Source organism: Pygocentrus nattereri, chromosome 5, assembly GCF_015220715.1.
Source record: "Pygocentrus nattereri isolate fPygNat1 chromosome 5, fPygNat1.pri, whole genome shotgun sequence".
Classification (NCBI taxonomy): Eukaryota; Metazoa; Chordata; class Actinopteri; order Characiformes; family Serrasalmidae; genus Pygocentrus; species Pygocentrus nattereri.
Genome location: NC_051215.1, coordinates 4528216 through 4547442, shown reverse-complemented (window position 1 = coordinate 4547442; position 19227 = coordinate 4528216). Strand labels below are relative to the sequence as shown.

Genomic DNA, 19227 nt, shown 5'->3' with positions numbered 1-19227 from the left:
AGACCTCCAGTTTCACCCTCGTTTGCATCGTCCGTGGACACATTCACCCACTCCTCAAACTGAGAGAGAGAGAGAGAGAGAGAGGGGGGGGGGGGGAGAGAGAAAGAGAGAGAGAGAGAGGGGGGGGGGAGAGAAAGAGGAGAGGAGAGAGAAAGAGGAGAGAGAGAGAGAGAGAAGAGAGAGAGGAAGAGAGAGAAGAGAGAGCGAGAGGAAGAGAGAGGAAGAGAGTGAAGAGAGAGAGAGAAGAGAGAGAGACAGAGAGAAAGAGGAGAGAGAGAGGAGAGAGAGAGCGAGAGGAAGAGAGAGGAAGAGAGTGAAGAGAGAGAGAGAAGAGAGAGAGACAGAGAGAAAGAGGAGAGAGAGAGGAGAGAGAGAGCGATTGAAAGGGAGAGAGAGAGAGAGAAGAGAGAAAGACAGAGAGAAAGAGGAGAGAGAGAGAGAGAGAGAGGAAGAGAGAGGAAGAGAGAGAAGAGAGAGAGAGAAGAGAGAGAGACAGAGAGAAAGAGGAGAGAGAGAGAGGAGAGAGAGAGCGATTGAAAGGGAGAGAGAGAGAGAGAAGAGAGAAAGACAGAGAGAAAGAGGAGAGAGAGAGGAGAGAGAGAGAGAGAGGAAGAGAGAGAGACAGAAAGAGAGACTGATTATAAAGACAGCTTCTAGAATAAATCATTACTTTACATTCACATACGGTACTGTGTGAAAGTCTGAGGCGCTCAAGACACGTTTTCAAAATCTATTTATTTGTGTAGTTTGTGTTTATTTGCTGAGAAAAGTGTTAATATTTGAATAAACAAGATTTATAGAGTATTAATAATGATTATATATACATATATGAATAATAAACAGTGATTTTCTGGACGTCAGTGTGTTTGTTTATCCATCTCCAAGCCTCTCTTTGAGGAAGCCCAGTATTATATGTAGTTAAAAAGCAGCTCCTGGTTTGACCAATCAGTGCTCAGTAAATTGAGCTCATGATGTAATTGATGACATTAACGAGTCTCTGTGGTGGCTGTGAAAAATATGGACCCAAGAAATTCTTGTTACTTTTTATTGTTTTTCTGTTTATTTGAATTATGAATACGACTTTATTCGAATGTATATTGTGATAAATTCACTGCTGAGGTCAATTGTTTAAAAATTTGCTTAGATGTTTACATTACATCATCAACGTTTTTCAGCTCTTTTCTAGAAATAATGACTGTATGTGATGGAAACATTTAAATCCATAGAAAATACAACCCACTAGAAACTTTTAGTAATGGACCAAAACAGAGACCAGATTCAAGGTTCGATTTGGCTGCTACTGCTGTTTTTTGCTACGCAGTTTGCCCAGTGCTGACCGGTGGCCGTTGGCTATGTGACTAATGAAGCTAACATGTAATGGAAGCTTAAATAATCCCAGTAAGCGCTGTGCAAACTGCACGCTTAAACCGCTAACGTGTGATCAAATACGAAGGACAGGTCGCAAGATCACCTCTACCGCTGTTTTTAGCTATTTCTAATTCCATTTTTATAGATAAAAGTGAGTCAGAAACCACATAATCAAGTCTGTGTCAGGTCACTTAAGGCGTGGTTTTACCGCCTGTACAGAAAACAGCAGAGCAGCACATACAGTGTGGAAACCCGAAACCCTGTCAGTGGTTATGTAGTGCGACACGTTTCTAACACACACTCTGTGTAAAGAGAGGGACGTGCCCTGCTGTGGTATTTCTAGCTTGCACACCTCCTTTAGTAAACAGCGGTCAGTCAGTCAGTCAGTCAGTCAGTCTGTGCATTAGAGAACTTCAGGACTACATCCGTCACTCTCTCTGGAATACGGTCTTGTGAGGACACAGGAGCATCTTCTCCCCAAAACCTGTGGATGGATGTGATTGTAGGCAAGACCAGAGCACGCTGTCTTTATATATGAATTATTTCTCACTCCCCGCTGGAATAAGTGGAGAAATTATGTGGAAAAAGTGCAGATTGTAAACTTTCAGTCCAGACCACATTTGGGTTTGTAAGTAGAGGAGGAGATATTTTATTATGATCTGAATTTGACGATACGGTGTACGCTCTTCTTGTGTTTTTTGGCACGTTTTTGTCATTTTTTAATGGAAAATAGACACGATGCTGTTGAAATTGAACATAAATGCTGTCGGCTGTGTAACTACTTATGTATTTACTTATTTACCTTCAAACAATTATGTGACGTCTATTGAATTCAGAGCAAAATGACAGAATAACTGTGGAATAAACAACTAAATAGCTGCGCGGGTTTATGAGGCAAGTATTTCTCCAAGATCGAAGTTAGCTAAGATTAGTTAGTTTTAACCTATATGCCTTGTAACAAATGTTTAGCTGGATGTTATAAATAGCATAACATACATGTAGAAATACGTACATCTAACTTCCCCTCTGAAATCTCAAACTGAGCCCTTTCCACTACAATTAGCTCCATGCAACTGTTAAGTGCACACGGCATTTTCACTAAAAGTGCCTGATACAGATACTGAGTTGAGACACGGCTCAGTTCTTTGCTTATCCAGTATCAGCCAGATGGCGGACTCCTCTCCATCAGGAGCCACTGCGATTTCTGCCTGGTTCTCTCAACTCTCAGATGCAGTGAAAGACTCTTTTCTAAGCCTTGGCCCCAAACCGACCTCCAGCCAAGGGCCGGACCATGGGGAGGTCACAGCAGAGAGTGGATCTCACCTGGATGCCTCTTCCATGGAGCCTAAGGAGAGGCTTCAGGCCCTCCAGAGCCAGCTGGCCTTGCGTGGCCTGGACGTTGTGTCTGAGGCTGGCCGTTTGGACCGTCTGACGCCCATCAGTGAGGAGGCAGAGGAGCTGGAAAGTAAGAGAGGAGATTCAAGTTCACTCCGCTGCAGCACTGGTGAGAACTCGGTCAGCGTTTACGGCAACAGGTTTCAGAGAACATCTCATTTTTCCTATAATCCCAAATGTGGTTGATGACGTCTGAATGTTGCTTCTTTAGTTTAGAGCTACAAGGCTAATGTAAAGTAGGAGTGCTGTATTCCGTACAGCACTTCGGCACTTTTCCTGTTTCAGTAGCTATTGCGGAAATACCCGAAGTCATAGAGGATGTAATGATTGGTTGGACTCACAGTCTGCCTAGAAACCTGCATGCACTTTGACTGGTCAAATTTGGGCCAAGAATTTATAAAATAAAACATTGCATGTGTCATCAGTATTCCACACACCAGCTTCCACAGAAGGAGCAGTTTTCCGAACAGTGTTTTCCTGCATTTAATTGTAAGTTCAATGAAATCTAATGGCATAAAAAAATGGCCATTAACTGATTTAACTATGTAAAGTGAGTCAGTGATGTGAAGCCATGCAGCTGAAAGGACTCTGCTGAGGTCACTTAGCTGACGGTGTAAACTCAGATTAACAGCCCAATACTAAACATACTGTGTTTCATAGTGATGATCAGTTTCGCTAGAATGTTAAATATAATGTAAAAAGTCATTTAACTGGCCTTCCCTTATTTTCCCCACCCCCCATTTTTGTGTCATGCTCAGGGGGGTCTTCTTCAGGGTCATTGAGTTGTTAACCTCTTATTCTCCAGGGAATATTACATTTTTTTTCGTCTGAATTTAAATGACCAAATCGTAAGGCAGCTTATTCAGTAACTGCTTGAAATAAATGTAAATTTTTATTTATTTATTTATTTGTAAAAGCCCCCTCAAACGAACAGAACATGTGTTTTATGATCAAACATACCACTATATGCTTACAAAAGCCAAAAATCTCAGACGCTCTTTGTGTTATTTTCTAAAAGTCATGTTTACAGAGCAGATCACTGAAGAGACGCCGTCTGTTTATAGTTTAGAGCCCAGATTTGGGGAAAAACGGGTCGACTTTCAGTAGAAAAAAAAAAAACAGAGTTCAGCTTCTTTTATTATAAGGGTTTAAAATGACATCACTGTCTATTAGACTGCCCAGCTCATACGACGCCCAGCTTCTGAATGGAGCTTATGGAATATGAACGCTATGAAGAACATGACCCAGTGTGTTTTGGACCCAGTAGTGACATTAGCTACATTAGCCTTGTAGCTCCATCACAAGACTAAAGAGACAAACATGTCTTGGCTGATTATTACATTTGGGGTAAGGAGGGAATTTGTGTGAGTGTGATTCTTTCCTGAAGCATCCCTTTAAATCCTTCTTCAGTTCCCTTTCTGTCTAAAGCCTAAAGCTGATCGGTTCTGCTGTGTGCTCTTGTTTTTAAGGCAGCTAAAGCTTTTTGGATGAGAGTTGGAATGTTTTTCATGGTTGGGAGATCAGTGTCTATTTTCTCGTTCTGGGGCTTTAAGATTTTATGAGTGGGTGTGTATGTTTGAAATGTTATTCAGGCCAATGCGCGCCCTCACACACACACACACACACACACACACACACACACACACACACACACACACACACACACGCGCTAGTTAACATTTACATTTTGTCATCTGAGAGGCGCTCTTAAAAAAATGTGCAAACAGCCAATGGCAAACAGAATCTGAAAGGACTTAACCAAGAAGACAGGGCTCATAAGCTCTGTTGGATTAGTTTTAACTGTGGAGGTTCTGTTATATGCATGTCTACTAATCCAGTATGAATTAATGTTGTGTGTTTATAAGATGGCCTCAAAGTGATGGTTCTGCACTCAATTCAGTACAGTATGAATCTGCAGTGTGTAGTTTTACAGTCTGACTGTAATAATTGTGGAGTGATTTTAATCCAGTATGAATCTGCAGTGTGTAGTTTTACAGTCTGACTGTAATAATTGTGGAGTGATTTTAATCCAGTATGAATCTGCAGTGTGTAGTTTTACAGTCTGACTGTAATAATTGTGGAGTGATTTTAATCCAGTATGAATCTGCAGTGTGTGTAGTTTTACAGTCTGACTGTAATAATTGTGGAGTGATTTTAATCCAGTATGAATCTGCAGTGTGTAGTTTTACAGTCTGACTGTAATAATTGTGGAGTGATTTTAATCCAGTATGAATCTGCAGTGTGTGTAGTTTTACAGTCTGACTGTAATAATTGTGGAGTGATTTTAATCCAGTATGAATCTGCAGTGTGTAGTTTTACAGTCTGACTGTAATAATTGTGGAGTGATTTTAATCCAGTATGAATCTGCAGTGTGTAGTTTTACAGTCTGACAGTAATAATTGTGGAGGGATTTTAATCCAGTATGAATCTGCAGTGTGTAGTTTTACAGTCTGACTGTAATAATTGTGGAGTGATTTTAATCCAGTATGAATCTGCAGTGTGTAGTTTTACAGTCTGACGGTAATAATTGTGGAGTGATTTTAATCCAGTATGAATCCGCAGCGCGTGTAGTTTTACAGTCTGACGGTAATAACTGTGAAGTGATTTTAATCCAGTATGAATCTGCAGTGTGTAGTTTTACAGTCTCACTGTAATAATTGTGGAGTGATTTTAATCCAGTATGAATCTGCAGCGCGTGTAGTTTTACAGTCTGACTGTAATAATTGTGGAGTGATTATAATCCAGTATGAATCTGCAGCGCGTGTAGTTTTACAGTCTGACTGTAATAATTGTGGAGTGATTATAATCCAGTATGAATCTGCAATGTGTGTAGTTTTACAGTCTGACTGTAATAATTGTGGAGTGATTTTAATCCAGTATGAATCTGCAGTGTGTGTAGTTTTACAGTCTGATGGTAATAATTGTGGAGTGATTTTAATCCAGTATGAATCTGCAGTGTGTAGTTTTACAGTCTGACTGTAATAATTGTGGAGTGATTTTAATCCAGTATGAATCTGCAGTGTGTAGTTTTACAGTCTGACTGTAATAATTGTGGAGTGATTTTAATCCAGTATGAATCTGCAGTGTGTGTAGTTTTACAGTCTGACTGTAATAATTGTGGAGTGATTTTAATCCAGTATGAATCTGCAGCGCGTGTAGTTTTACAGTCTGACTATAATAATTGTGCAGTGATTTTAATCCCATATGAATCTGCAGTGTGTAGTTTTACAGTCTGACTATAATAATTGTGGAGTGATTTTAATCCAGTATGAATCTGCAGTGTGTAGTTTTACAGTCTGACGGTAATAATTGTGGAGTGATTTTAATCCCGTATGAATCTGCAGTGTGTAGTTTTACAGTCTGACTATAATAATTGTGGAGTGATTTTAATCCAGTATGAATCTGCAGTGTGTAGTTTTACAGTCTGACTATAATAATTGTGGAGTGATTTTAATCCAGTATGAATCTGCAGTGTGTAGTTTTACAGTCTGACGGTAATAATTGTGGAGTGATTTTAATCCAGTATGAATCTGCAGCGCGTAGTTTTACAGTCTGACTGTAATAATTGTGGAGGGATTTTAATCCAGTATGAATCTGCAGTGTGTAGTTTTACAGTCTGATGGTAATAATTGTGGAGAGATTTTAATCCAGTATGAATCTGCAGTGTGTAGTTTTACAGTCTGACTGTAATAATTGTGGAGAGATTTTAATCCAGTATGAATCTGCAGTGTGTAGTTTTACAGTCTGACGGTAATAATTGTGGGGTGATTTTAATCCAGTATGAATCTGCTGCGTGTAGTTTTACAGTCTGACTGTAATAATTGTGGAGTGATTTTAATCCAGTGTGAATCTGCAGCGTGTAGTTTTACAGTCTGACGGTAATAATTGTGGAGTGATTTTAATCCAGTATGAATCTGCAGTGTGTAGTTTTACAGTCTGATGGTAATAATTGTGGAGTTATTTTAATCCAGTATGAATCTGCAGTGTGTAGTTTTACAGTCTCATTGTAATAATTGTGGAGTGATTTTAATCCAGTATGAATCTGCAGTGTGTGTAGTTTTACAGTCTGATTGTAATAATTGTGGAGAGATTTTAATCCAGTATGAATCTGCAGTGTGTGTAGTTTCACAGTCTGACTGTAATAATTGTGGAGAGATTTTAATCCAGTATGAATCTGCAGTGTGTGTAGTTTTACAGTCTGACGGTAATAATTGTGGAGAGATTTTAATCCAGTATGAATCTGCAGGGTGTGTAGTTTTACAGTCTGACGGTAATAATTGTGGAGAGATTTTAATCCAGTGTGAATCTGCAGCGTGTAGTTTTACAGTCTGACGGTAATAATTGTGGAGTGATTTTAATCCAGTATGAATCTGCAGCGCGTGTAGTTTTACAGTCTGACGGTAATAATTGTGGAGAGATTTTAATCCAGTATGAATCTGCAGTGTGTAGTTTTACAGTCTGACTGTAATAATTGTGGAGTGATTTTAATCCAGTATGAATCTGCAGTGTGTGTAGTTTTACAGTCTGATGGTAATAATTGTGGAGGGATTTTAATCCAGTATGAATCTGCAGTGTGTAATTTTACAGTCTGACGGTAATAATTGTGGAGTGATTTTAATCCAGTATGAATCTGCAGCGTGTGTAGTTTTACAGTCTGACTGTAATAATTGTGGAGTGATTTTAATCCAGTATGAATCTGCAGTGTGTGTAGTTTTACAGTCTGACTGTAATAATTGTGGAGAGATTTTAATCCAGTATGAATCTGCAGTGTGTAGTTTTACAGTCTGACGGTAATAATTGTGGGGTGATTTTAATCCAGTATGAATCTGCTGCGTGTAGTTTTACAGTCTGACTGTAATAATTGTGGAGTGATTTTAATCCAGTATGAATCTGCAGTGTGTGTAGTTTTACAGTCTGACTGTAATAATTGTAGAGTGATTTTAATCCAGTATGAATCTGCAGCGTGTGTAGTTTTACAGTCTGACTGTAATAATTGTGGAGTGATTTTAATCCAGTATGAATCTGCAGTGTGTGTAGTTTTACAGTCTGATGGTAATAATTGTGGAGAGATTTTAATCCAGTATGAATCTGCAGTGTGTAGTTTTACTGTCTGACTGTAATAATTGTGGAGCCATTTTAATCCAGTATGAATCTGCAGCGTGTGTAGTTTTACAGTCTGATGGTAATAATTGTGGAGTGATTTTAATCCAGTATGAATCTGCAGCGAGTAGTTTTACAGTCTGATGGTAATAATTGTGGAATGATTTTAATCCAGTATGAATCTGCAGCGTGTGTAGTTTTACAGTCTGACTGTAATAATTGTGGAGTGATTTTAATCCAGTATGAATCTGCAGCGTGTAGTTTTACAGTCTGATGGTAATAATTGTGGAGAGATTTTAATCCAGTATGAATCTGCAGTGTGTAGTTTTACTGTCTGACTGTAATAATTGTGGAGCCATTTTAATCCAGTATGAATCTGCAGCGTGTGTAGTTTTACAGTCTGACGGTAATAATTGTGGAGTGATTTTAATCCAGTATGAATCTGCAGTGTGTAGTTTTACAGTCTGATGGTAATAATTGTGGAGCGATTTTAATCCAGTATGAATCTGCAGTGTGTAGTTTTACAGTCTGATGGTAATAATTGTGGAGCGATTTTAATCCAGTATGAATCTGCAGTGTGTAGTTTTACGGTCTGACTGTAATTATTGTGGAGTGATTTTAATCCAGTATGAATCTTCAGTGTAATGATTCTCTGTGACTGACTGAAAATGGTGTCTAATTATGTCAAGTCAGTGTTTGAGTATTGGGAGTGTTAGCTTGCTAGTAGCGTAAGTTTAGTTTATTACTTTACAGCCTATTAATTCGGTTGACGAGCGCATTCGAGGGAGAAATATACAGCATGCAGGATAAAACCTGTGAGTTTTAGCTAGTTAACTACAGGATGTGATAACGGAGACTTTCCAAATCACCGCTGCTCAGTGGAAAACGGTTCAGTGCTAAAGGCAAATTGAAATGACACCACCTCAAAGCCCTGTAGATAGCAACAACTTAGCCTCATGCTAACATAGTTCCTGTTGTGCAGTTGGGTTTTGTGTGTGTGTGTGTATGTGTGTCTGTCTGTGTGTATGTATGTGTGTCTGTTTGTGAGTGTGTGTATCTGTGTGTCTGTGTGTGTGTATGTATGTGTGTCTGTTCGTGTGTGTGTGTGAGAGAGAGTGTCTGTGTTTGTGTGTCTGTGTGTGTGTGTCTGTGTGTGTGTGTGTGTGTGTGTGTGAGAGAGAGAGTGTCTGTGTGTGTGTGTGTGTGTGTGTGTGTGTGTGTTTACTTTGCTGTGTGTCTGTTGTGCAGTTGGGTTTTGTGTGTGTGTGTGTGTGAGAGAGTGTCTGTGTGTGTGTGTGTGTGTGTGTGTGTGTGTGTGTGTTTACTTTGCTGTGTGTCTGTTGTTCAGTTGGGTTTTGTTTGTGTGTGTGTGTGTGTGTGAGAGAGAGAGAGAGGGAGAGTGTCTGTGTGTGTGTGTGTGTGTGTGTTTACTTTGCTGTGTGTCTGGTTATAATGAGTAAACTGATATGCAGAGAGAACATCCACCCTCACAAAACAAACAGCTGGCTCAGTACTTACAGAGCAAACACGCACACACTGTCCCCTCCAGCACACACACACACACACACACACACACACACACACACACACACACACACACACACACACACACACACACACACACACAATCTCATGTATCTTAGGGAACATCCCTTGTTTCAATGTGTGCACACAAGCACACCCTCACGTCACTCTGTTTGACTCACTTTTTGATGTATATCACGTGTGTGTTTGTGTGTGTGTGTGTGTGTGTTTGTGTGTGTGTGTGTGTGTGTGTGTGTGTGTGTGTGTGTGTGATTGTGATTGTGTAGGTCTGTCCGTCTGCCCTGCGATGGACTGGCGACCTGTCCAGGGTGTATCCTGCCTTCCGCCCGTTGACCGCTGAGATTGGCTCCAGCACCCTCCCGTGACCCTTAGGGAGAAGCGGCTTAGAAAATGTGTGTGTGTGTGTGTGTGTGTATGAGCGTGTCCTGGTAAAGCACTTACACTGAGGGCATTGCTGTAGGTTTTTCCCCACTTTAACGGAATAATCCTGTGAAATATCAAATTTTCAAAAGTTCCACTGACTCCATATATACTCCGTCAGCCAGGATGTGTTTGGTGTCCACATTTTGCTTCTTCTGGAGCTAACAGGCTGAACTCAAGAACAAGAATGAAATCGTCACCCAAATCTTTTCTGTTAATACATCACCATCCATTGTCAGTAGGGTTTCACAGACTTCTCAGTGTGGTTTACGGTGATTTCCTGTAAAATATAACAATTTCACCGTGTAGCTGAACACTAGGGGTTGCGAATGCGATTATGAAAGATTATCGATGCGTCTTGATCCATCTTTTGTATTTGTAATGATCCATAATGCATTTTCTTCCAATATATTTTATGAATAAATCAAATGGAAGCGATGTGGTGATGGAACTGGAAGACTCTCATTCACTGCTCTTGTTTGGAGCACATGAGACGCTGCTGCCACTCATCTGTGATAAGATGTGCAGTTATGGTGAAATAAGATCCTGTGGTAATGGGTGTCCACGCATCACGTTACAGCTATCCTACCCGTTTTCTTCAGTGGTTGTATAACCTCGGTTCTGGTCTCATTGCAGAGATTGGTGGGGGTCGCCGTGTCAGTATAAATGATGCTGAATCTCGGCTCCAAAGGGTTAAACACAGCATGAAAGCCCTGGTTCTCAACAACTGAGTATGGATGCGAAGTCTTGGCGATAAAAGTTGCGATAGAGTTTGTAATTCTCTTCCGAGTTGGGTGGAAGCTTTGACATCGCTTGCTCGATGGTCCTTCGGTTGGCAGCCGGAGCACAAATGGACAGAAAACAGGTGGAAATGTATAAAACGATTCCTCATATTTATCCTCTCTTCCCACTTTTCCCCTTGAAGTCCACGTTTGCATTGCGATGCATCTAAGAATCGATTTTTCCCCCATCCCTACTGAACACTGCAGGCAGCCATTCTGAACAACAAGTGAAGTGACGTCGCATGAAAACAAGTTTAACACTGTACTTTAGACTAGTTGCGTGGGATATCGCCAGTCTTATGGTGCCAGTTCAGTGCACAGCAGTGGTACCTCGCAATTAATATTATACCTGACCGCTTAACCTCATAGTTCAGAAGCCCCAGTGGCGCAGTAGAGAACAGTTTTCCTGAACACCATCCGTTTTTCCCAAAGGGATTCCTAATACGGACGTGTTGCCAACCAAAAAAATGACTAGCCCGACTTTACAAGACAACTACACTCTTAAAAAAGATGGTGCTTCAAGGGTTGTTTGGTAAAGGTAATCGTTTTATTTAGAGCCGTTCTATATAGAACCATTTCTTGCTTAAATGGTTCTTTGCGTGGTGAAATGGTTCCTCAGATTCATGGAGACTGTGTTGATGTTGTTCTATAAGGAACGTGGCCCTATAGATGTATTTAGAGTCAGACATTGGTCAGCTGTTAAACCAGGATCATTACATTGTTGTATCAACCCATTAAAAAAGCCAAAATACATTGAAAATCCACCATAAACGAATATAAACAGTTAATGGTTTCTGTTTTTTTTTTTCAGCAAGGATTTCACAATGCAGAGAACCATTTAAGCATGAAATAGAACTCATGGTTCTGAACAGAACCATCTTTTCTAAGAGTGTACAGGAATTAAAACCTTTAGTTTTGTGTATCTCTGAGGGTAAGTAGCTAAATAATGAAAGCTTTTTAAATCAATGCAGCCATAACAATTTATGTAAAAATACCAGATGTTTAAAACATCATAAGTTTCCCCGTGTAGGGTTCTCCTTTAGCAGCTGTAGCCAGTCAGCAGCCTGTGTGTGTCCATCCTCACACAATCACACACACACACACACACACACACACACACACACACACACACACACACACACACACACACTAACAGCAGGCCATGTAGGAGAACAGAGTGAAGGACACAGCACCTCCAATCTTTTACACCCCGTGGGTTCAGCCCAACACCACATGTAATATAAATGAGTGTGGGGTGAACAGAGTGATTTTATATGTTCTTCACAGAAAATGAGCAAAGACCAAGAAATCTGAGGCTGAAATAATAATAAATCACATAATTTTTTATTTTGGAAAACTTTCAAAATGGGTCCCACACACTACACAAGGGTTCAATCCTATTAGGAAATCCTCAAGTGGATCTGGAATCAGTTCCAGAACAGCTGCACTGTGATATCAAAACATCAGGAAAACACAAAACACCATTACTGACTATCGGACATACTATCGTAAACATGCTGCAGAGCAGATTAACATCTCAGATGTGCTGCACTGCGTTGTGTACACTTGCATTCAAATGTGGTTTTGGTGGAATTAGATACAGTTTGTTTGTTTTGAGCTTGCGAGTAATTTTGTGAACAAACCGTGTTATGTGGCTGGTTCGGAGTGCATGGCTTGGCCCTGCTTCTTAAAAGCTACTTGAGGAAGCTGGTTAAAAGAACACAAAGGTGGCACTTTCACCAATCAGTCAACAGGCCGCTCAGCCACTGAGTGCGAGGCAGGGTTACCGCGGCAACTGAACATTTGTGCGGTAAAAAGAGAAGGACGCGGGCGTAAAAACACTTGAGTGTGAGGAACGAGTAACCATGGCGACAGTTGCTGCTCAGTGCATAGCTGCTTTGACTTGTTTGTTTGTGTGTGTATGTAGGCAATGAAATGAAAAAAGTAATGCACTTAATTTACATGAACTTTCTCCAGATGTGTACGTTATTTCAAACATTTTATGCCAAGGCAGTAGTTGACAAAGGTAAGTAAACTGAAAGACTGTATTGATGTATTTCGTTCTTGTGGCAATGATGGACACGTTTGAATGAAGTATAAACGTAAGACATTTGTTTTTCAGTGTAATTAGAATATTTTTACATTTTCTTTTCCTGGATTTCCCTCTTTTTTCTCTCGCTCTCCTTTCTTCCTCTCCTCTACCTGTTCTCCTTTCTCTTTTACTACCCCCGTCAGCCCATTACCTCATTTCCACTTAGACGTCCAGTGACCCCAGATCCCTCAGTTTGACCTCTGCCCCGACCTCTTCCCTGTGTTTGTATAGTAAACAGTTACGGAGATGATGGTGAGGTGACCAGCTCCTCGGACAGCGAAGACGAGATTGTGAAGCGCTTCGAAATCTCCGTCTCTCGATCACAGAGCTTCCGCTCTGGAGTCACGGAGGCCGAGGCCCAGAGCACACCCGGGAGACACCACAAATTCAAACGACTCCTGCCAGACCAGGAGGAGGGCAGCACCGAGCCTTCAGACGTCGAAGGTACATGCGCACTCACACACATGCAATGTTGAGATGTGGGGTCATATCGTGGTATTATGTAAGAAAAAAGTTGGGACAATGTGCAAAAAAGTACAAGGACAACACATCATATGTTGACACTAAGAAATTTGATTGTTTTTTGAAAAATATATGCCCATTTTGAATTTGATGCTGACAACATGTTCCGAAAAAGTTGGGACAGGGGCGTTTACCGCTGTGTTTCATCACCTCTTCTTTTAACAACACTCTGTAAGTGTTTGGGAACTGAGGAGATGCTGCTGTAGATTTGAAGGTGAAATGTTTTCCCGTCCCTGCTCAACAGCTTGGGGTCTCATTTGTCGTGTTTCTGATTTCATAATGCACCAAATGTTGTCAGTGGTGACAGATCTCTGACAGGTCAGTTTAGCACCCAGACGGAGCAATGCTGTTTGTGGTTTGACATTGTCTTGCTGAAATAATCAAGGCATTCCCTGAAAAAGACGTCATCTGAATGGCAGCATATGTTGCCAAAATATGTATATATCTTTCAGCGTTAATGGTGCCTTCACAGAGGAGCATGTCACCCATACCATGTGCACTAATGCCTCCTATACCCTCATGAATACTGGCTTTTGAACTGTGCACTGGTAACAAGCTGGGTGGTCTTTAGCCCAGAGGACACAGTGTCCATGATTCCCAAAAAGAATTTAAAATTTTGATTCGTCAGACCACAGGACACTTTTTCACTTCACTTAAGACCATCTTAAATGAGCTCTGGCCCAGAGAAGGTGGCGGCGTTTCTGGTTCTTCTTCTTGTTGCCTGAGGATCTGAAGATCACGACCAGCTAATATTGATTTTCAGCCTTGTCTCTTGTATACATAGATGCAGAGTCTCTGAATTCTTTTAATAAGAATCGTTTAATAAGATTATGTACTGTAGATAATGCAACCCCGTAGTTCTTTGCTATTTTATGTTGAGAAAAGTTATTCTTGAATTGTTGTACTATTTGCTAAACGAGACGTGGAGCTTTTTTAAAAGTCTACAAAAAATCTAAGTCATGATCATTTTGTTGGTCCTGTAGGATAATGCTTTCATTCTCTGGGTTGTAGGGCCTGGATTTTATAAACTTCAAACACTTGTCCATATTTCTGAATGAGTGCTTCGTCCTCCATAAAAGCAGTCAAACTTGAAGCATCCTCACACTTTCTATATCATTCTGATTCAAAATAATAACATACTAAAGTTTGATGTAAGTTGCAGAGCAGCTCCTGTGCTGTACTAACTCTGATACAGCCATATAAACGTGTTGTCAGTGATTTCATCTAAATAAACAGATACTGTTGAGTTTTCAATCTGCAGTAAAACGGCTTAATTAACATAGAAAAGGAGAAAAAGAGCTGGTATTCCTGTCTTATTGGGGTGCTAGTATCACCCAAGTAATCTTTTTTCAAATGCATTATTGAGAAGGAGGAAACCCACACCAGCAGGAGCTTATGAATCCACTTATTTTTGCAGTCATAAATTTCAAAATGGGAAGCAATATAGTTTATTACTACAACAACAATCTGTGTTATTTAATATGTTTTTGTTTTAATCGGTTAATTTTAAAAAGGTTATTAGCTAAAGATTATTAGCACAGTAAGCACAGCAGGGGGTGCCTCAGCTTCTGAATGCAAAACATTTTAGGCTTTTTTAGCAGACAAATCAGTGCACATACACATCCTTACTTGTGTTTGCACAGAATTATTCTCTTTTAGCATTCGCATCAGTAGTTTTACACTGCACAGCCCTGCCTGTAGCTCTTCTGATCTGCAGAAGATGAGCACCAGCTGCATCAAAACTGATGCAAACCCATGAGCCAGTTATCTGAGAGCACTTTAAAAGGGCCAGTTTTACATAAAAACGAGAAGATGGATTATGAGCTTGGGAGAGGCAGCAGATCAGGCTCAGATCAAAAGAGCTCTCAGAGGCACCGAGAAGGGCTTACGAAGCAGTTTACACAGGGCTAATCTGTGGTCAGATTGAACTTTATAAATTTAGATGAAATAACGTCCCACAGCAGAAAAAATCTAGCATATTTCTATCATCTTGTAATCTGATCACCAAGCTCAGCCCACATCCAAACCAAAAAATGCTGAAGGAGCTCTCTGAGAACCCGTCAGATTGCACAGATGTGGTCCACAACAGGAAAGAGGATGCCTTTGGCCTTTATGAAACCATGAAAGATGTTTGCCAGATATCCTTCAGGTGCCGGATGGATAAAACTTCTGGAATGATGATCCAAAGCTAATGTTGGCACAAACCAGACACTTTAAATAGCCCATACTGCAAGTGAGACCTGGCACTGAGAGTATCATAGTTGGTGGTTACTTTGCTCCTTCTGCACCTGATTGCTCTCATTCAGTCAGTCAGGAGCACTGCAGTGTACCAGAGGGAGCTGTACAATCTAAAGCCATTAAACTGCAGTTACAGCAGATTATGGATTTCATTCTGTGTGTGATCGAAGGACAAACGGGTGCAGTCATTGCATGAATGCCACTGATGAAAAGGACTGGCATCGGCTTTTGCGTAGGGATCTATAGCAATATTACAGTATTGAATCTTGAGTGTTTTTCAACCTGATCCCTCTTTGCTCCATCTGTACATATGGTTGATTGAGGCAATACTTTCAACACTTTTCACTGTTCTTAGAAAGGAACCGAAAGGCTGTTGACTCGACATATAACAGAAGCCAATCGGCAACCTTCTTGTTTCTTTAAATGGCCATTATATGCAGGGGGTTTCCATTTCTGCCTCTTATATTTTAAGAGTAACTCAGCTAGTCTCCGTCCTTTTCTATGACGTAATACAGTAGCAGATTTAGGAATTTATGGGGTTAATAAATTACAGGGAATTTATTGTCTGTGGTCATGGATCATGTACAGCAGATAAATGTAGATCGAGTTGAAAATGCTGGAGTTTTAAAGAGGTGTCCTGGCTTACAGCTATTCTAATGGGTTTAGTGTTTTATACAGGCTGATTCTAAAAGATTCACCCGATTTCAACGTGATTTCTCTTGTAAACCGTTACAGATCAATGCAGTGAACTTTAAACTGGTTTAAATGAGCAGAAAGTTTATTATATAATTTTACGAGGTCTCAGTCTGAACCTCCTCCAGCTGTACGGACGACATCAACGCCACAGTCCAACTCAGCCCAGACTGGACTGAGCGTGTCGGGTGTCTCTGCACTTGCGGCTCTTTCAGTGCGATTTCGGAGATCATCCAGTGCTGTGGAACCAGACACAAACGCTCTGAGCTGTTTGACGTTTTGAATAATCAGATAGATAACTGTAGACATCAGATTATGATCGGATTATTGAGCGCATGTAAAGGCACTCACTATCGGAGTAATACTTGGATTTGGAGGCTTAGCATATTCAGGATCCACTCATGTTTTAGGGTGAATAGATCTTTAACCTGCTGACTACCAATCATGATAAACTGGGTTAGCAATTGAGCTAAGACCCTTAAAGTCTGTACCGGTATAATTGCTCAGTTCTTTGGAGTAGAATGGCCTAAGGGAGTCATTGTCCAGCAGGTATATAACTTTAGCCAATGTCTCTTACCCATTTTCAAAACCTTTACTCGAGGTAGGGTCAGTGGTCGTTTTCTGAGTGGTAGGTTTGCCAGTGTTGGCTGGAAATTATATACACCAGAGGTCACTAATAGGCGGACCGCCGTCCGAGTCCAGACCCAGATGCTGTCTGATGCGGACCTGGACCTATAACTTATAAACTGTGGTGAATTATTTAATTTTGACAGGGTGGTCCTGTTTGAATCGGCATAACATTTCTAGTCATTACGGTAGCTTTAGCAGCCCGGGAGACTCACAGACCAATTGCATGCGTTGTAGATATCACGTGACACTACTCAGCCAATCAGATCTGTGCATTACGATGAGCACTGAGACTCGAGTGAGTGGCGCCACCCAGGGGAGGGATGAGACGAGAAACAGCAGTCAGAGAAGAAAGTGAGTCAGAGGGAAGTTATTTCACATGACGTGCTCTAAAAAGAGAAAAACTGACAATAAATGCTGTTGAAATTTGACTGAATTGGACTTTATTTGATTTATGTTGACTGTAAAAGATATTGATGTAGCTGCTAGGCTGCTACGGTATAGAATATATGGCACTGAATCATCAAGTAACTTAGACATTATGATGTTCCAGACCTTTGCTTGAGGAAATTTCCTCTAACTAGACCTTATTGAATTTTAATTAAAGACCCCTGATACACACATACCTGCTCACTTTTGGGCCCTAATCCTGCCCAGAGTAAAACATATGAGTCCCCTTGAGTTGTACAACACAAGGCCACCACACCCCGGACAAAAAGCGCAAAACCACTGTTTATAATGAAGGTTCACCTATTAACGTTGATGCGTGGCGGCAGCCAGCTCGAGTTCTCTGTGCACCATTAAGCGTTTTGCCATTACTACACTAAGTTTAATCCAGAAGAAGAAAAATCGGCAAGAACGGACTGAAGACAAACTGACCAACGCCTGTCACCTGATCTAATGATGCTTTTCACCTTGCTTCTTTTCGATGAGTTAGCTGATATAAGGAGTCGTTCATAAATGGTGCTGAAGGTTTTATTTAATTAAATCTATACAAGTAATATGTAAAAATGAACGTAAGCTTAATGTTTATTGGCTTTTTGTGCAGTAAAGCTGTGCTTTGCATTAAATTTGCTACTTGACGCTACACAGCATGCACTGGCCTTAACATCCTTCATTCCATATACACTGAATTTCCACCTAAAGAAATAAAGCAAGTGAAAAAAAGCAAGTGTCACATTAATACTGAACCCAGCTCACCAAACGGTTCACAGTTCAACAGTAAAAACAACAAAAACCTGAAAATACTTTGAGTGAGCACTGTGACTTATATGAGCTTATATGAATGCTGCAGTGATCTGAGGGAAGCCTTCGCTCGGTTAGGGCACACACCGGTGACTGGCTCCCAGGTTAGTTCACCACATGAGGAAGAAGGAAGTTCATTTGAGACGCAGCCCGAGATTCGGAGAATTTAATTTCTCAGGATTTTCGTCACTGTTGCCATGTTCTGTTTCCTTGGCGAAAACACATCTTCGGTTGCCACGGCAACAGAACACTTCCACTATGGTGAAACGGAACATTTTATTCTTCCATTCATAGAAAAACACAGCCTTGGCAGTGGCTGTCATTCAGCCTGTTCACTCACGGACCGCATTTATACACGTTTATGAAATGGATAAATTGCGCAGCCTTTTTAAAATGCATTTGCGTTCAAGATGTTCAGGAAGTGTCACTGCAGGCCAGAAATATTGCATGCAATAATCCATAACGTTAGTAAATTTGCATGTGGGCTTACTGCATGTTCTGTGACACATATTCGCAATGTCCAGCTTATTGTCTGATACTGTACAGTGCGTCGTTGTTGCTGGGATTTGTTTAACCCCTTAAATTCCCAGGCTTATGACACACTAAAACTTACTGTTATTCAGTATCTAAAGGGACTCCTGGGCAAACTGGCTGAGCTTTTCTTAGATTATAGAATTGTGTAGTAAAACTTGGGCCTGTCGGTGGCCGCTGGGCATTTGGGGAACCAGTATGTCCAAGGAATTTTGGTGCCAGACTGCTAATACAGGCATTCAATTGCACACTTACAGCTTGACCGCTAGAATAGGACGCTCTGGATCAACCGCACATGACCATAAGGTCAGCATCCCCTATGCTGAGCTCATGGATTACTGCTGATCCACGAGCTCAGTTCCATAAGGCTGACTTGATCATAGCGTGGCTGAAATGGCTCATGATGAATGGCTTTATAAAGCACAATTATTATTATTAATACTTTTCTTTTTTAGTTAAAAACACTATTATACATGCAGACCAAGGGAGCACTTGGACAGTCTGAGGGCAAAAGGGTAGGGCCTTTGTATGCACCGGTCAGCAATTTGACCAGTATCATTTCTGAAATTATGAACTTTGTTTTTTTGCTGGAATGGTGGGACATGACATTCAGCCCCCTTGTAGACACACCTTTTCCATAGCAATGCCCTTAGGTATTTGGTTTTGCTG

At 40.8% G+C, this 19227-nt stretch overlaps 1 protein-coding gene across 3 annotated transcripts in view; it reads left to right on the top strand.

The window, feature by feature from the left end:
* syt16 (synaptotagmin XVI) overlaps positions 1-19227 on the top strand; it is a 48530-nt gene that overhangs the window by 23681 nt on the left and 5622 nt on the right. For all 3 annotated transcript variants that reach the window (XM_037538344.1, XM_017683381.2, XM_017683383.2), the window contains exon 3: positions 12934-13146. In XM_037538344.1, coding sequence (XP_037394241.1) covers positions 12934-13146 — 213 coding nt within the window. The remainder of the gene's footprint in view (positions 1-12933; positions 13147-19227) is intronic.